The 17,986-nt window shown below is 42.2% G+C and overlaps 1 protein-coding gene across 1 annotated transcript; it reads left to right on the top strand.

The window, feature by feature from the left end:
• Positions 1-92: 92 nt before the first annotated feature.
• ralaa (v-ral simian leukemia viral oncogene homolog Aa (ras related)) lies at positions 93-7,120 on the top strand. Its single transcript, XM_037694141.1, has 5 exons — positions 93-253; positions 4,420-4,590; positions 4,668-4,876; positions 5,044-5,218; positions 5,318-7,120. The coding sequence occupies exons 2-5, from the start codon at positions 4,477-4,479 to the stop codon at positions 5,438-5,440; spliced, it is 621 nt and encodes a 206-aa protein (XP_037550069.1). The 5' UTR covers positions 93-253; positions 4,420-4,476; the 3' UTR covers positions 5,441-7,120.
• The last annotated feature ends 10,866 nt before the right edge of the window (positions 7,121-17,986 follow it).

Below are 17,986 nucleotides of genomic sequence, written 5' to 3'. Positions count from 1 at the left end.
TTTATTTTTTTTGTCGTCAGTAAATAATTATTACAACACAAAAGTAAAATTGTTTTCTGAAACTACCCGGGCTGGCAGGCGTTGTCAGACGGAGCCAAGCCCACAGGAGGAGCAGTCTGCTGCTAACAGCTAACCGTACAAGTTAGCCGCGGAGCTAGCCATGAGCTAACAGCTAGCGGACTCGTTTTATTTAGCCACCTCAACTCAGCCTTCGTCGAACCTTTTACCAAAGTGAATACAGTTTAATTTACAGGTAGGTGAATCTTAAACAATAGCGTTTTAGCTGCTCTTTGTGGTCACTTTTCTCCTTTTTAGCACGGTGTAGTTTAGCTACTCGCTTGTTAGCCTTTAGCTAATTAGGACGCACCGACTGAGCATCTGTTGCTGTTGGGTTTTAAAAGATCGTTTTTTTAAACATTTGTTGAGCATCTGCAATCAGCATGATCCTCATCAGCTGGGGATTAAATGGCAGGTGTCTTTATCTGCCTCTGGATTTGGTAACTCAGCTGGTTAGCCACGTTTCCCACTTGTCAACCTGCTGGTCACGTTATAATATCATCTGCAAACTTGTTATTAAGTTAACGTAGTCATTAAAGCATTATGTATCGCTCTTTGTAATGTCGTTTGTTTGCTCATTATGGTGTCAGTTTCCCAAAAGTGCTGCTTGCACAGTTGACATGAACTAACCCCATATTAACTTGTTTTTGTCGTAAATTCTGTGCCAAGTAATGAAACGCACTTTAGTTAGTTATTAATGTTGGTCATTGTGGTCAGCACTCGCTTTAATTCCATCTGTTTTCGTGACGGAGAAGTTTTGGTTAAAACATTGCATTTGAAACGTTTTATTAATAATACTGCTCTTAAATTGCCAATGCATGCCATTATTTTCACCAAACACCTTTTGCAGGTTTAATTAAATAAAGTAAAAGTGTTTTTATGTCCTGCATTAATTCTTTATATTGCACTGCTAAGATCCTTTTTTTTTTTATCTAATTTGTCTAATGTGTTGGCATTATTCCTACATTTATCTCAGATCCCCAAAGGTCTGCCTGGGCTTAGTAACACACGCTTACACATTTCTGGACATCATGCGTCTCCTAAAAGTCTTTGTAGACAGTTCATTATGAGAAACTGACCACTAAATAGCTGTAGCATGTGTCATATCTAACACACTCCTTTCAAAGATAGAAAGAATACTGCCAGATGTTCTATAAAATAAAAAAAAGTTGTATTTGGTAATATGGGATTTACAGATCACCTGTTGGGGTATTGAAAATGCCTGCTGCTTGTTATTATAGTTATATTCTTTTAGCCTGTTTCTAACAAAAATACTGTTATTTTTAATACTGGAAAGGTCTGGGTGATTTGAAAAGGTTTTACTATTTTATTCTAACAAAAGACGGCAAACTTAATGTGAAAGTGGTAAAATACTTTTGTGTTGTATTACATTAGGAAACTGAGAACTCGTCCTTTGCTGTAGTTTAGTGAAATATTTTAATAAAGGTTGCCAGTCTTTGGTTTTAAACTTAGACTTTGGTGCATCCAAACTCAACACTGATAAGTATTTTCAGTTGTTTCTTTTACAGGCGTGCCAGTTTTTTTTTTTTTTATGTTTTGCAGCCATTTGGTGTGAAACTCACAGGTGTTCAATTCTCAGCTCTGTTTTATTTGCAGAGTGATTTTTCTGTAGAGTGAATTTTAAACCATTGCACTGTGGGTTGTCTTAATTTTCTAGAAACTGAATTGTAGTTGTCTTGTTCATTAAGTAGTACAGTAATTCCAACCACATGTTACGTTTTGTTTTCCAAACGTAGATATGTCTGTATGGCCATTTCACAAGGATGCTTTAAACATTTAACTGATCCTTGTGGTTATTTACGACTTTACCTTTCACACACCTTTTTTTGTTTTAGATGATTCAGAGACTAAAAAGTAAATAATTTATTCAAACCTAATTTTGCTCATTACTGCCACCTTAAAACCAACTCCAATCTCAAACATTTAGCATCGATTCAAGTACACATTTTTATATAAACCTGTCTGATTTGAATTACAATAATTACACAGTTGTTTCAGCCGGTACTAAAATATTCTTGGTGGATGTGCCTCAAGCTGCACTGGAAGTGCTACAGCTAGCTGCTGCTGAACAAAGTGCTGTGTTAAAACAGTTTATGACCTAATCATTTCATAATGTTTCATTCATCCTTTATCTTTACCCGCTTCATCCTTTTTGGGTCATGGAGGTCACTAGTGTCCATATCCAGCTATCAATGTGCGAGGACAAGGACACATAGAGACAAACAAGATGAATAACCATTCACTCTCACTCACACCTAGGGACAATTTAGAGTTCCCATCAGTCTAACATGCATGTTTTTGGTCTGTGGGAGGAAACCGGAGTACCTGGAGAAAACCCACACAGCACGGAAAGAACATTTAAACTACACCCAGAAATGCCTCTGGCCAGGATTTTTATCTGGTGACCATCTCGCTGAGAGGCAACAGCTCGACCAACTGCTCCACCATGCCACCCATAGCAGTTAATACAGTCACTACTTCATAAACCTTTATGTTGCAGTCAGCTTTGCGTTACATCTGTTTTTTTCCCCAGACAATTATGGGTTTGTTAATTAGAGGAAAAGATCCGCGTTGACACGGACGCATTTTGTGTTTACATGCATCCGAAGGAATCCCCCCCGCCCCACTGAATCCACTGTAGTTATCATGCTGGGTCATTAGATGGCGCTGTGAATTTTGTACCTTCACCTAATGCGCATGCGTACTGCCTCGACACGCTCCTTTCCTCTGGGCTAAAACTTCAGCTAACAACAGTTTTAACAAGTTAAAGCTGGATTTTGGCTGAACTTTGGATAAGAGTCGACAGATTTGACGCCAAGCGGGACGGCTTCAGCTCCACACCGGTTGCTGAGTGGACCAGAACCGAGTCGACGATGTTGGACTTTACTCGAGGATAATCAGTAGCTGTTTTACTGCAGGTAAATCAACGTTTTTAATAATGTTTGCTTGTGTTTACTTTGATCACACAACAACCAACTGAGTTTTTATTTTTCCTGAAAGAAGAAGAAGCTGTCCTCCCACCAGGTGGACCAGTTCTGAACAAGGCTCGGCCCAGGTGCAGTGCAGGAGGACGTGGAAGAGAGAGCTGTTGGATGAACTATTTATTTAAAATTCCCCTCAGTTCTTTTATTCAATCCATTGAATGTTTTAAGCTGCATTAATCAAAGGAGTGACAGCCTGAACGAGCCAGATGGACAACGTGGGACATCCAGGATGAAAACAAGAGTCCAGTTCATTAATGCAGTTTACAGTTCAGTTAACTTGTTTTAATAGTGTGTTCAGTTTAATTATCAGTGTTTGTGTGACATACAGTTTGTGGTGTTGAGTAAATAAATAAAAATTAAACCTGATGTCTTCATTTTCAACTTTAGTGTTCACGCTATATGTTTAGCATCATTTTAAATTTGAATTACATGTCCAGATAGCTTCATTTAGCTCAGAGCTTCATTATGTCTCGCACACTAACATAAATACTGTTTATTATTATTAAACTGTTGTTATTTAGCACATTTAGTATGTTATAGTGCAGCGCGACGTGTGCGCGTGCCATGTTCTATAAACAACGACATTAGAACTGGATCTGACTGTCTCTTCCAACACAGATGTTGGTCACAGCACCTGGAATCTGACGTAGATTAACTACGAGATTAAAAATATTCCATCAGACGTTCTGAAAGCGGTGTGTCCGCCGACATGTTGATAGAAATATAGCGTCTGTCTGTCCGCGTGTGCATGCGTGCATGTGGTTTAACACAAAGCCTCAGCGGGAGATGTTTACATTATCAGCGGGGGGGGGGGGTGTCAACGAAATACCTCCACTCTGGAAGGTGGGTTCAGAAACCTCCGGATTCAAAGAGGGGGGGCCACTGGTGTCGTGTAAATGATCAGCAGAACCGCAGAGAGAAAGCTGCGGATGCACTCAAAATACGCGCCGTGTAAACGGCCCCTTAAACTCTTTCTTTAGACTGAGTTTGTTTACAGAGCCATCTTGGTCAGGTTAAGGTGTTATTTGTCCAGAACTTTTCCATAGAACTCCATGTCAAAAGAGTTGAACTATCCATTTTAAAATGGCATATTTGCAGAAATTAAGTAAAATTTTAAGGTCGCATTTCTTATCTATCCATTTAGTGTCATCGCAATGTGTGTCTCAGTTATTCTCTGAACCACATTTGTAGTCTAACAGCAGTTTATCTTGTCTGTGCAGTTTGTGCCGGTGCATGCAGACTTTGGAAATCATGATGCAATGTCTTTTTTAAATATTTTTCTCTCACTGTAACTTCCACAAGAATTATCATTGATCACTTTGCTGCATGTGGATTCATTTTACGATGTTCATTTCAGAATTCCTCCCACCACCTTGAAGTTTCACTCCCCTGACACGTGCATCAACGCAGAGTCATGGCAGCTGCAAAGCCAAAAGGACAGAACTCTCTAGCCCTTCACAAAGTGATTATGGTGGGCAGTGGAGGGGTGGGGAAGTCTGCCCTCACGCTCCAGTTCATGTATGACGAGGTCAGTGCATCTGCCGTGTAAAATGTTAAAAAACGAGCTAATCTTCTGAGCCTAATGGGTAATAATTTTTCTTTTAGTTTGTTGAAGACTACGAGCCGACTAAAGCAGACAGCTACAGGAAGAAAGTGGTGCTTGATGGGGAGGAGGTGCAGATTGACATCCTTGACACAGCTGGCCAAGAGGACTACGCAGCCATCCGGGATAACTACTTCCGCAGCGGCGAGGGTTTCCTCTGTGTCTTTTCCATCACAGAATTGGAGTCCTTTGCAGCAACAGTAGACTTCAGGTCTCAAAGCATTTATTGTTTACAGGAAACAATCACTTGTGTATTGCAATATTTAAAAAAAAAACCTTTACTGGTTATTTTTTGTCATGAAGTTTCTTCTGCAGTTTAACTCTTTATATTAAAAAGCAAGCAGTGCTTTGTTTTAACGCTTTATGGCTGTTTTTTAGAGAGCAGATCTTGCGAGTGAAGGAGGACGAGAACGTGCCCTTCCTCTTGGTTGGGAATAAGTCCGACTTGGACGACCGGCGGCAGGTGAGCGCCGACGAAGCGAAAGCACGTGCAGAGCAGTGGGGGGTGTGCTACGTGGAGACTTCTGCCAAAACTCGAGCCAACGTTGACAAGGTTCGTTGAACACACACACACCTCCCCTGGCTATACAAGCTCACTGTGTTGAAGCATACACAAACTGAACTCCTTTTTTTGTTGTTCTTGTTGTTCCAGGTGTTTTTTGACCTCATGAGAGAAATCAGGGCGAGAAAAATGGAAGACAGCAAAGAGAAGAACGGCAAGAAGAAAAGTAAAAGTTTGGCTAAGAGAATTAGAGAGAGGTGCTGTATTTTATAGTGGCAAAGTAGAGCAGGTTCACTGCTTTATGTACATATACATTTCTCAGACTTTCACATTTATTTTGTGCCTAAACCTGGACCTGACCATGACTTTCTGTTCCTGGCTAGCAGAGCAAATGTGTCAGGAAGTAGTAAAGGTGGCACTTCATACACCATTTATAGCTCTAACTTTTTATGTGCTGACACTCCAGATAATTTATGATCCATGAACTCTTTCTTTTCTTACTCTAACCACATCTTCGAGTTCAATACAAGAATGGTGTTTTAAGTTAGGCCTAAGCTTGCCAAGAAGCTAATCCATGAAATCTAAAAAAGCTTTCATTGTACAATGTTGGTGTTTAAAGTATATTCAGACAGCTTTGAGGTGGAAATTTGAGAGAAAGGAATATAAAAGGTTTAAATGGAGAAAATGCAACTGGTTATTGTACTGAAAAACCACAATGAAATTTGCAAAAGCGTTAAACTCAGCAATGCAGTGTGAATTCAGAGTCATCAGAGGCCACCAAGGAAATTTAAACTACACTTGAGGAGGGTTTGAATTAAAAACTTATTTTTAAACTGAGCCCAAATTTGATGCCATTCCTGCTAATTTTACAGCTAATGGTTTCCTTGTATGATAGTATGTTTAAGCACTATTTTTGTCTGTGTAGTCAGTTTTCCTTCTGTTTCAAATCAAAATGTTATAAAAGCGCACTAATGTCTTCATCCCCCCCCCCCCAGTCACTTTGTCTATTGAAAATGCACAAATCCGTTGATCTTTAACCTGAGAAGGACTTTTGCAAAACTTGAACATTTTTCCAATTCTACCTTTTTTTAATTTTAATTTTTTTTAACCATACTTGGCTAATGACTTTCAATGCCTTTTCTGAGGAATCCCTGGTGCTCCGACTAAAAAAGGTGATTCCATAAACACTACGTATTTACATGCCGCTTGGACACTTAATGATGAAACAATTTGCTTCCAGACATGTAAAGATTTTCCTTTTGCTAATTTAAATTTAACCTGGCTCAGACTTTTGGTTAACTTTTGTATTTCCATCTTTTTTTGTGTTAAATCTCTCATTTCTCTTGTATCTGTCCAAAAACGTTGCTGTTAGTCACCAAAGAAAACTCCTCACTTGTATAAATAAGTGCCCACGTATTGATTCTGGTGAATGAAAACTTTATTGTGGGGATGAAAACATCAAGAACACCAATGTTTGTGTAAACAAAGACTGACAAGGTTAAGTAAATCTATGTAATTCTAGATCATATAAAAATAAAACACAAGGTTACGAGGGCTTTAGGAATTCCAGTACAGAGCGTCACTGTTCATTGTGAAGCGGATAATCCCCTCCTTACACATCCTGTAATCTTGGACTACCAGAGTGGTGTAGAGTATACTTTTATTAATCTTTTTGCCACATTTTGTGCCAGGTTGTGTTCAAATGCGATAACGTTTCAAGGAAAACGGAGTGCGTTCAACTTCTTTTCCTTTCACTCGTTGTTGAGGCAAATTTAGTTTAAAACGGCATAAAAATAAATAAAAAAATACAACAATAATTGCTATAAAAAGGCTCTACAATGGTTAAAATGTAACCTCGAGTGTACAAAAATGCACAAAAGATGTTGCCATGTCAACATTTATTAAATAAAAACTATTACAAAATTGAAAAGACTGGAAAATTTGCTCGGGCAGCACGGTGGTGCAGTTAGTAGAGCTGCCGCCTCTCAGTGAGCAGGTTGTCCGGTTCAAATCCCAGCCCGGGACCTTTCTGGGTGGAGTTTGCATGTTCTCTCTGTGCATGTGTGGGTTTTCTCCAGGTACTCTGGTTTCCTCCCACAGACCAAAAACATGCATGTTAGACTGATTGGTCACTCTAAATTGTCTCCAGGTGTGAGTGAGAGAGTGATTAGTTGTTTGCCTCGTTTTTCTTTGTGTCACTGTGATGGACTGGAGACCTGTCCAGTGTGTCCTCCACCTCCCGCACATTGACTGCTGGATATGGGCACCAGTGGCCCGAAAAGGAAGAAGCGGGTCAAGATAATGGATGGAAAGTTTGCTCATGACTCAACAAGTTGTAGAACTACCTTTAGCAGCAATAGCTTGAAGTAGTTGTTCCTGTTTGACTCAGTGATAGCAAAACAAGCCCAAATCATCAACCCTCCACCACCTTGCTCAACAATTACGAGGTATTTATGAGGTATGCAGCACGAGTGGGCTTAGTTTGTCACAGTTTTCCTATTTTGCTCAAGTTTTTGTTTAACATAGAATGACTTGCTGAAATTGAGTGTTTCTGTAGACTTGAGGTTAGACTTTAATAAAAGTAGAACCTGTTAGGACTGATTATTTTTATAATGTCTTTATATGCAATTGGAAGAAGTAAAACAGGACTTTTAGTTTCTCCTAGGACTTAAATCAGACGTTGCCAAGTTCAAATCTGATTGGAATCATTAACACAAGAGTAAGCGTGTGGAGTCTATGCAAAAGGACTGTCGTGGATGCAAAGACGAAATGTGAAACGTAGGAACACTGTGTGTTTCAACTACCTTTATTCAAAAGCAAAGTGTAGAAGTGCTTTAGCTTGAGTGCTATGTAGAGATTAAACATCCAGCTATCTTCTTTATTGGGCTTGTAATTAACGCCGTTGCATTGGTTACCTTATATGACGCAGTCCAGTGGCTTAAATGATGTCTGGTATTTTTTTGTTTATTAAAAAGCACACAGGGAAGGAGTCTAACTTGGAACAAGAGGAGGCCAAAGCCAAAAGAATGAGCAGCCATGAAATCAGAGTGGATGGAGAGCAGTTTTAAATGCTCAAAGGGCTAACCTCCAGTGACTCACTGACCGAACCCTTCCTGAAAGTTAGAATGATAGGCACAGAAAGTGACTCATAATGTGAAGATCCTAGTTTAATGTGGCAGAGCTGGCTTCCATTAACCTCTGTGTCATCACAGCAACTTACTGACCATCATCATGCTTGCTTACCGTAACTGCATCTTAACAGTCAGCTCTGTTCCCTAGAGGAAAACATTTCAAAACTAATTTACTGTTCTGCTTTCATGTACACTATAATCTGACAACGGCCCGAATATTTTCAGCAAGATGCTAAAACTGATGTTTGTGTGACAGCTACTGTCTTACTGCGGATTCAAGTAATTTTCTTTTGTATAATTACCCTCAAAATAAAACTAGATATCTATGTCTTTGTTCGGATGGTTGTATGTATGCCATGACTTAAATGTTTCCTTCATGTTTACTTATTTTGAGCATAACCACTAATGTAGCCTGTTTGTGAATGCAAGAGGTGAAGCTTACATTTCTGATCATTTTTTGTGAGTTGTTTGAAAAAGGCAAATAAAGTGATTTGTCTCTATAACGTTTTAAACTGTTTGTGTCATTTTTGCGTGAAAACAGGATTTTTTTGCTACTCAGCTGGCAGACTGACCTTAAACGGGAGAGAGTTTGTTTTTATTTCTTTAGTCATGTTGAATTTTTACAATCTTTTTCTAAATTTTAACTAGGACTACAACAAACTAGATCAAAGTGTCGGCATTTCAAGGTAGCAAAACCACGAGGAAAAGGTTTGAAAAGAAGACGAGTAAAACATACCATACCATACCAATTTATTTATATAGCACTTAAAACAGCAACAAGGCCAACCAAAGTGCTGTACAAAAGAACACAAACATGCACAGCGAACAGGAAAACATAAAATAGAAATACAGATACAAATAGCAGCAGAAGCTAACTAAAATGGCTAACAGAGTAGAGAACAGACCGGACCAAAACAAATCACACCGTGTTAAAGGCAAGCGAATAGAAGTGGGTCTTCAAGCGAGACTTAAAGACTGAGAGTGTGGGAGCCTGCCGGACACTCAGTGGCAACTCATTCCACAGTCGTGGACCTGCAACAGAGAAAGCCCTGTCACCCCTGAGCTTACGACGGGTTTCTGGGACTGAGAGAAGCATCTGGTCTGCTGACCTCAGAGAGCGCGGTGGGACATATGGCTGCAGAAGATCAGTGAGATAGGATGGGGCGGAACTGTTCAGTGATTTAAAAACGTACATGAGAATTTTGAAATGGATCCGAAGGTGAATGGGTAGCCAGTGCAGGGAGGCCAAAACTGGCGTGATGTGCTCTCTGTAGCCTGTACCAGTTAAAAATCGGGCTGCAGCATTTTGGACCAGTTGTAGACGAGCAATGGAGGACTGACTGATTCCAAACAGAAGTGAATTGCAGTAATCAAGCCTAGATGTTATGAAGGCATGGATCACTGTCTCGAGGTTCTTTTTGTTGAGTATAGGCTTCAGCTTAGACAGCCGTCTCAGCTGAAAAAAACAGGATTTGACCATCATGTTTACGTGACTGTTGAGTTTTAAGGACGGGTCCATTATCACCCCCAGATTAGTCACCTTTTGTTTCTCTAGCGGGGCTAGAGAGAAAAGGTCAATGTCATGGTTCATGAGTGAGCCACTGGGATGGAACAGCATGACTTCAGACTTCTTCTCATTGAAGCTTAAGAAGTTTAAAGCCATCCAGTCCCGGATGTCAGCCAGGCAGTCAAGAAGAGGCTGAATGGAGCGTGTGCCTCTGTGCCTCAGGGGGAAGTAAATTTGGCAATCATCGGCATAGAAATGAAAGGGTATGTCGTGTTTGCGGAAGATAGCACCTAGTGGCAGCAGGTATAAAGAAAAGAGAAGGGGACCGAGGATGGACCCCTGCGGTACCCCCCACTGGAGTGCGGTCGATGCCGAACTAAAATCTTTGATATTGACACAGAAGGTTCTGTCAGAGAGGTAGGACCCAAACCATTTAAGGGCTGACCCTGTGATGCCCACCCACTGCTCCAGTCTAGAAATGAGGATATTGTGGTCGATGGTGTCAAAAGCAGATGTAAGGTCCAATAGGACAAGCAGCACAGAATCACCTGCGTCTGTGGATATGAAAATGTCATTAAAAACCTTCAGTAGAGCAGTTTCAGTGCTATGGAGAGATTTGAAGCCAGATTGGAATAACTCAAGGATAGCGTGATCCCCCAAAAACTGTTTCAACTGAGACTCCACAATTTTTTCCAGTAGTTTAGAGGTGAATGGGAGTCTGGAGACAGGCTGGAAGTTGGACATGACTGAGGGGTCAAGGTTAGGTTTTTTCAGGAGGGGCTGGACAGCAGCATGTTTAAAAGTCTTTGGCACCACACCTGAGGATAAACTGCTATTCAGAATAGTGAGGATAAAAGGACCCAGGGTAGGAAAAACTTCCTTTAGTAGTCGAGGGGGGACCACATCAAAGGGGGAACCAGATGGCTTCATGCTGCACATTACCTGCTCCAGAGAAGACAGAGAGATGGGCTCAAAGTGGTCAAACACAGCCACGCACTGAGATGGGATGGACAGATCATGAGCTGGTGGAGAAATGAGTGCCCGGGTGTTTGCCACTTTTTCTAAAAAGAAATGGAGGAAGTTCTCACACAGCTCAGTTGAGGCTTCCAGAGGTGAAGGCTCACTGAGGTGTAGAACTGAGTTCAGGGTGGAGAAAAGAACTCGGGGGTTGTGGGAGTTGGAGACAATTAAATCAGAAAAGAATTTACATTTGGCAGCTTTAACGGTTTTCTGATAGTGACGCCAACTCTCCCTTAACATTTGAAAAGACACCTGGAGCCTGTCCTTCCTCCACTTTCGTTCAGCTTTGCGACACTGCCGCCTAACGGCTCGCGTGACGTCATTCAGCCAGGGCTCTGATTTAAGTTTTGTTTTTCTGGTCTTAAGGGGAGCAACACGGTCCAGAACATCTAAACAGGCAGAGTTGAACTGAGAGGTTAGCTCCTCAGTGGTAAGAGACACCGGGAACTGTTCGATCCTCTCAGAATTAAAACCTTCATTAAAACGAGCAGCAGTGAAATGGTTAATGGAACGCGTACGTGCAGGAACGCACGTCTTAGCAGTATGACAAGGGGGGGGTGAAGTCAAACAATACAGGCATGTGATCTGAAAAAACATTGTCACCGATTTTCAAATTAGAAACAGAGACATCGCGTGTTAAAACGAGTTCCAGCGTGTGACCATGTTCTTGGGTGGGGCCGCTCACCTGCTGAGCTAAGCCAAAAGAGTCCAATAAATCCAGAAAGTCCTTCACTAAAGGCTTCTCCTGACAACACACATGCAAATTAAAGTCACCAATAAGCAAAAAGTGAGTGTATCTCTGTGTGATATGTTGTGGTGGCTTATGAGAACCACATTGGTGTTCAATACAGCTGAAGCAGTTCCTTAGTTCAAAGAGATTTATTCAACAGATTTACAAGTACTCAGAAATTCAAGATACAATTACAATGTATGCATACATGGGCATTTCAAAGACAGACCTGTCGGATGGCAGTCCTCCAGCAAATGCAATGACCTCGGTTCTGACTCTTTCCCTTATTTTACAGAAGACTGCTCCTGATTGGTTTAAACACTCCGTTGTCATGGTTACGGGGCTCTTCAGCCTTGGAGGTCACATACCAAAAGATAAGGTTTTATGGTTTTATGGTCCTTTGTTAACTTTCTCTTGAGCTGAGCATACTTGTTAAACGATTAAATGCTTGTTAAACTATTCAATGCTACTTACTATCTTTACTAAGTTTAGTCAGCTATATTAAGTTCTATCATCTTTACTAGTTATGTTTAAGCAAACTACATTCTCATCTGTTCTGTGTGTGTGCGTGTCAGTCCCTGCATGTGTGATTGTGTGTGTGTGTGTGTGTGTGAGTGAGTGAGAAGTTAATATTCTATTTAACTAAGTAATTCAAATCAAAGTAACTGATTAATATTTAAATGATTGTAAGGTAATTAAAGAAATTTCAAGCTTGATTAAAATAATGATAAAAGATAAAACATGAAATCCAACAGATATCAGCCAAAAAGTCAGAGAATTCATTTATGAAGTCCTTAGAACGAGGTGGGCGGTAGATGAGCGCACACAGGACCGGAGGAGAGTGTCCAAGTTCAAAGGCGCTCAGCTCGAAGCTGGCGCGGGACACCGGGATGGACAACTGTTTACAGGCAAAGTTTGCTTTAAAAACTGTTAATAATCCGCCCCCGCGCCGACCTGATGGCCGCGGGGCATTGCAACATACGCAGTCCGGAGGAAGTAGTTCCACCAGGGCGCTGGACTCACCATCAGAAATCCAAGATTCTGTGACGAACAGAAAATCCAACTCCTCATCTTTAAAAAAGTCATTGAGGATAAACGTCTTGTTGGAAACAGACCTTGCGTTGATTAAACACATCCTGATATTGTCCGACACAGGCACAGCCGTGGAGGGAGACGCGCGCGCCAGCGGGCGCAGGTTATGAAGAACAGCTCCTCCTGGTCTGCTGGTGCGGCGCACAGGTAAACAACTCCAGGTGTTTCCATGGACTGAGCGCGCGGGCAGCTGGCCAGCAGCCGGGCCCCGGGAGCACCACGGGTCAGAGAGGAGATGATCAGATCCAGAGCGAGTCCTGTTAGAATAATCCACACTTTGCCTCAGTTTCACCAAAATCCCTGCACGCTTCCCACGACGTCTGCGACGTTTCCTCCATGGAGAAAGGCCAGGGTCACGCAGAAGGAACGCAGGAATCTCAGATAGGACCGGTGGGGGAGAGTGCTGGCCGCTGTTCAAAAACTCCGCCGGAATTTCAGCAAATGTACGGAGCTCCAAAAGTGCCCGACGATCATACTGAAAATATGACTCGGCACACTGCACCAACCATTGTAAAAATAACAAAAATAAAATACAAGCAGAGAGCGAGAGACGGGCAGCCCTACACACCGGCGCCATCAAACATGGTTAGGTTAGAGCAGTGGTTATCAAACTGGGGTCCCTGGACCCTAAGGGGTCTGTGGGCTGGTACTTGGGGGGGGGGGGGGGGGGGGGGGTGTCCCCATTATTATTTTTTTACAAGCATATAGATGTTTAACAACCTGTTAAAATACACAAAAAAGCAGGAAATCACATCTACTTTATTCAAAGTTTTCTGGGGGAAGACATCCAGACCCCCCACATAACCGGCCTGCCCGCTTTTTGCTTTCCAGAATTGTTCAATTTACAAATGAAGCCCTGTTACTTGGTATGACTACTGCTGTTATGATTCTGTTCAGTTTTATGTAAAGAGTTTTTTGTAATAATTTGAAGAAGTGGCAACACATTTATTATGTTCATTAAGTCCATCCAGCCATTTTCTTCCGCTTATCCAGGGTCGGGTCGCGGGGGTAGCAGCCTAAGTAGGGAGGCCCAGACTTCCCTCTCCCCAGCCACTTGGCCAGGGGAATCCCGAGGCGTTCCCAGGCCAGCCGAGAAACATAGTCCCTCCAGCGTGTTCTGGGTCTTCCTCTGGGCCTCCTCCCGGTGGGACGTGTCCGGAACACCTCATTAGGGAGGCGTCCAGGAGGCATCCTAACCAGATGCCCGAGCCACCTCAACTAGCTCTTCTCGACGTGGAGAAGCGGCGGCTCTACTCTGAGTCCCTCCCAGATGATCGAGCTTCTCACGCTGTCTCTAAGGGAGATCCCAGACACCCTGCAGAGAAAACTCATTTCAGCCGCTTGTAGCCGAGATCTCGTTCTTTCGGTCACAACCCAAAGTTCATGACCATAGATGAGGGTAGGAACGTAGATCTATCGGTAAATTGAGAGCTTTGCCTTTTGACTCGGCTCTCTCTTCACCACAACAGACCTGTACAGCGCCTGCTTCACTGCAGATGCTGCACCTATCCGCCTATCGATCTCGCGCTCCATTTTTCCCTCATTTGTGAACAAGACCCCGAGATACTTGAACTCCTCCACCTGGGGTAGGACCTCTTCCATGACCCGGAGAGGGCACTCTTACCTTTTTCCTCTCCGGGTCAGGGAGGAGGTCCTGCCCCAAGTGGAGGAGTTCAAGTATCTCGGGGTCTTGTTCACGAATGAGGGGAAAATGGAGCATGTTCATTAAGTGAATAGGTAAAATTTTAAAGTGTTTTTTTGATACTGTTAATTTTCTCTAAACTAATTTATGAAAGTTGTGGGTGGGGGGGGGGATGTTAAGTGTGCCTTGAATGAAAAATAGTTCATGCTTAAAAGTATAAAAATTGTATTAACACTATTTTTTTTTTTTTTCATTTAGCCTTTATTTATACAGGTAGTCTCATTGAGCCACGAGAACTCATTTTCAAGAGAGACCTGTTTAGGGAGCAGATGGTGGTTAAGAGCCTTGCTCATGGTCCAGATTAAAGAACAGGTCTTAAGTATTTATGTAACACAATTATTTCCATTGCATTAAAAAGACAAATTGTTCAACTTTTTTAACAAACGGACCGTCTGTGAGGATCCACAACTTCTCCTCCTCCACCATCCTGTTCACTCTGCTCACATATGATTGTGCAGCTACCCATCCAGGCTGTCATATTGTAAAGTTCGCAGATGGCACAGCGGTGGTGGGATGCATCACAAACAATGATGAGTCCAGTTACAGGCAAGAGGTGGAGAGCTGGTGCAGGAAGAAAACCTTCACATCAATGTGAAGAAGGAGATGGTCGTGGACTTCAGACGAAACAAACACACCTACACCCCCCTGAACATAAGAGGATCTGTGATGGAAGTGGTCTCCAGCTACAAGTACTTGGGTGAGCACCTGAATGACAACGCTGCAGCCTGATCAAGAAAGCATAACGGAGACTACTTCATCAGGTAACTGAGGTGATCTGGTCTGGGAAGCTCAGTCCTCACCTCCTTCTACAGGTGTGCAGTGGAGACCATCCTGTGCTCCTGCATCAACGTGTGGCATGGAGGCTGCACAGCTGCAGAAAGAAAAGCTTTGCAGAAAGTGGTGAAGGCTGCACAGAAGTCTGTTGGAGTCAGCTTCCCTACCATCACAGACATTAACACCTCTAGATGCAGGAAGAGAGCCACCTGCATCATGAAGGACTCCACTCACCCAGCACACACACTTTTTGTCCTGCTCCCCTCAGGCAGGAGGTTGAGGAGCATTACATGCAGAACCACTAAACTGAGCTAGGTTCTGTTTGGTTATGGCTTGTTTCTTTCTGAATATAATAGTTCCTATGCTCTTGAATGCACCGTGGCTGTTCCACTGCTCTGTGTAAAGTGCAGAGCTCAGTTGGAAGTTGTTTTTTTTCTCTCCCGGCAAGGACGTAGCTTTTTTGTTCAAGCTTGTTTGCGCTTTACTGGTTTACTGCTTGCTGTGTGTAAATACCAGAAGAAACACAGCAAATAAATCACCCTAAACTGGATATCTGTCTCCGTGTTCTTTAATAGGAAGACTAGTGGCTTGACAACTTCATATCTTGATGCTTTAAAGCAGTTAATGTCCTGGACAAGTCAAGTCAACTTTATTTATAGAGCACATTTAAAACAGAACCTGTTTTCAAAGTGCTTAACAATAACAACAATCAATGGGAATAAAATTAAAGAGGAAAAAAATACAATATACTAATAATAATAAATGAGGAACTAATAAAAAGCATTTAAAACATAGGGTCACAGATTAAAAAACACTAGCTCAGTTTACACTGTGTGAAATGCCTACGAGAACAGATGTGTTTTTAGCAGGGATTTGAAGTGAGGAAGGGAGGTGACCTGCCTGATGTTGGGGGGCAAGTTGTTCCAGAGTTTGGGGCCCATGACTGAAAAACCCGATCTCCTCTGAGCTTCAGTCTTGTTTTTGGAACAGCCAAAAGCAGCTGATTGGATGATCTCAGGGCCCGAGAGGGAACGTATGGTTCCAGAAGCTCAGAGAGATAAAGGGGTGCGAGGCCATTTAAGCATTTGAAGGTCAACAGAAGAATTTTTAAGACTATCCTAGTACGAACAGGGAGCCAGTGAAGGGAGGACAGAACTGGTGTAATATGTTCAGACCTACGAGTTCCGGTTAAAAGCCGAGCAGCAGCATTCTGGACGAGCTGAAGACGTGAGATGGAGTCCTGGCTGACCCCAGCATAGAGGGCATTGCAATAGTCCAATCAGGTCTCGACAAAGGCGTGGACTAGTTTCTCAAGGTCGGGTCTGGACAATACTGGCTTGAGCTTAGCTACCTGTCTGAGTTGGAAGAAGCTTTTCTGCAGAACAGAGTTGATTTGTTTGTCAAACTTGAAGTCAGAGTCTAAATCCATCCCGAGATTTTTACCAGACTGCTTAAGATATGGCTGAAGAGAGTCCAGGTTGACAGGATCAGTGGCGGCAGTTGAACTAGGGCTAAAGACAATGACTTCAGTCTTCTCATCATGAAAATTTAAGAAATTTGAAGCCATCCAGGCCTTAATGTCGTCCAGACATTTTAACAGAGGGTGAATGGAGCAAACATTTGCTGGTTTCACCGACAGGTAGATCTGACAGTCATCAGCATAGCAATGGAATGAAAGATCATGTTTCCTCAGGATGGACCCCAGTGGGAGCAAATAAAGTGAGAACAGAAGGGGTCCAAGAATCAAACCCTGGGGGACCCCGCAAGAAAGAGGTAATGAGGCAGATTCATTATTACCAAACTTGACACAGAAACTCCTGCCACTCAGGTATGAGCGGAACCATTCTTTTTTTTTGTGAAAAAAAAAAAGAAAAAAAAAAGAGCGGAACCATTCTAATGCAGCACCTGTGATCCCAACCCACTGTTCCAGCCGTGATATCAGGATACTGTGGTCAACAGTATCAAAAGCAGCAGTAAGGTCCAGGAGCACAAGTACCACAAATTGACCAGAATCGTTTGAGATCATAATATTGTTACGAACCCTCACTAATGCTGTTTCAGTGCTGTGGAGTTGCTTAAAACCAGACTGAAAAATCTCGAAATTCTATTCTCATTCAAAAACTTGTTTATTTGAATGAAAACTATTTTCTCCAGGATTTTGGACAGGAAGGGAAGTTTCGAGATTGGTCTGAAATTTGAGCAAGTCGAAGGGCCAAGTCCAGGTTTCTTAATTAACGGATGAACTACTGCATGTTTGAAAACATCGGGAACCACACTTGTCACAATACTACTATTTATAATAGTAAGAACAGAGGGTCCAATCGTGGGTAGAACGTGTTTGAAAAACGATGCAGGAATGGGGTCAGTGGGGGAACCGGAGGGTTTCATCTGACCAACGACTTTGTTTAGAAATGGGAGTGAAATGGGTCAGTTATTCACCAACCTCTCCTTTTTAGCAGCTACCGTCATTTTCGCACCTATCAGGAATTTACATTGGCTCCACTGTGAGTCAACAAAGACCTATTGTAACGATTGATATCTGCATATGCATCTAGCTTGTTCACAGCAGGAACCACAGTTTCACACAAGCGGTGGGGGAGGGGCTGGGTTTGTGAGTGAGAAGGGGCCACAGAAGTCACAGACTGGGAGAAGAAACAGGCATTGCCCAATCAGATTTCTTCTAATTTTATATTGCAGGAACAAGTAACTAAGATGGTTAAGGGAAATGTATTGAAGTAAAAGTACACATTTTATTGAGAAAATGTAGTGGAGTAAAACTGAAAGTCACTAGAAATGTAAATAACGAAGTAAAGATACATCAAAATTCTACTTAAGTACAGTAACAAAGCATTTCTACTTTGTT

The sequence above is a fragment of the Nematolebias whitei genome, chromosome 20 (genome assembly GCF_014905685.2).
Source record: "Nematolebias whitei isolate Nwh7 chromosome 20, NemWhi1, whole genome shotgun sequence".
Classification (NCBI taxonomy): domain Eukaryota; kingdom Metazoa; phylum Chordata; class Actinopteri; order Cyprinodontiformes; family Rivulidae; genus Nematolebias; species Nematolebias whitei.
Note: the sequence above shows the minus strand (reverse complement) of the source record. Positions and strands in the feature narration are given on the sequence as shown.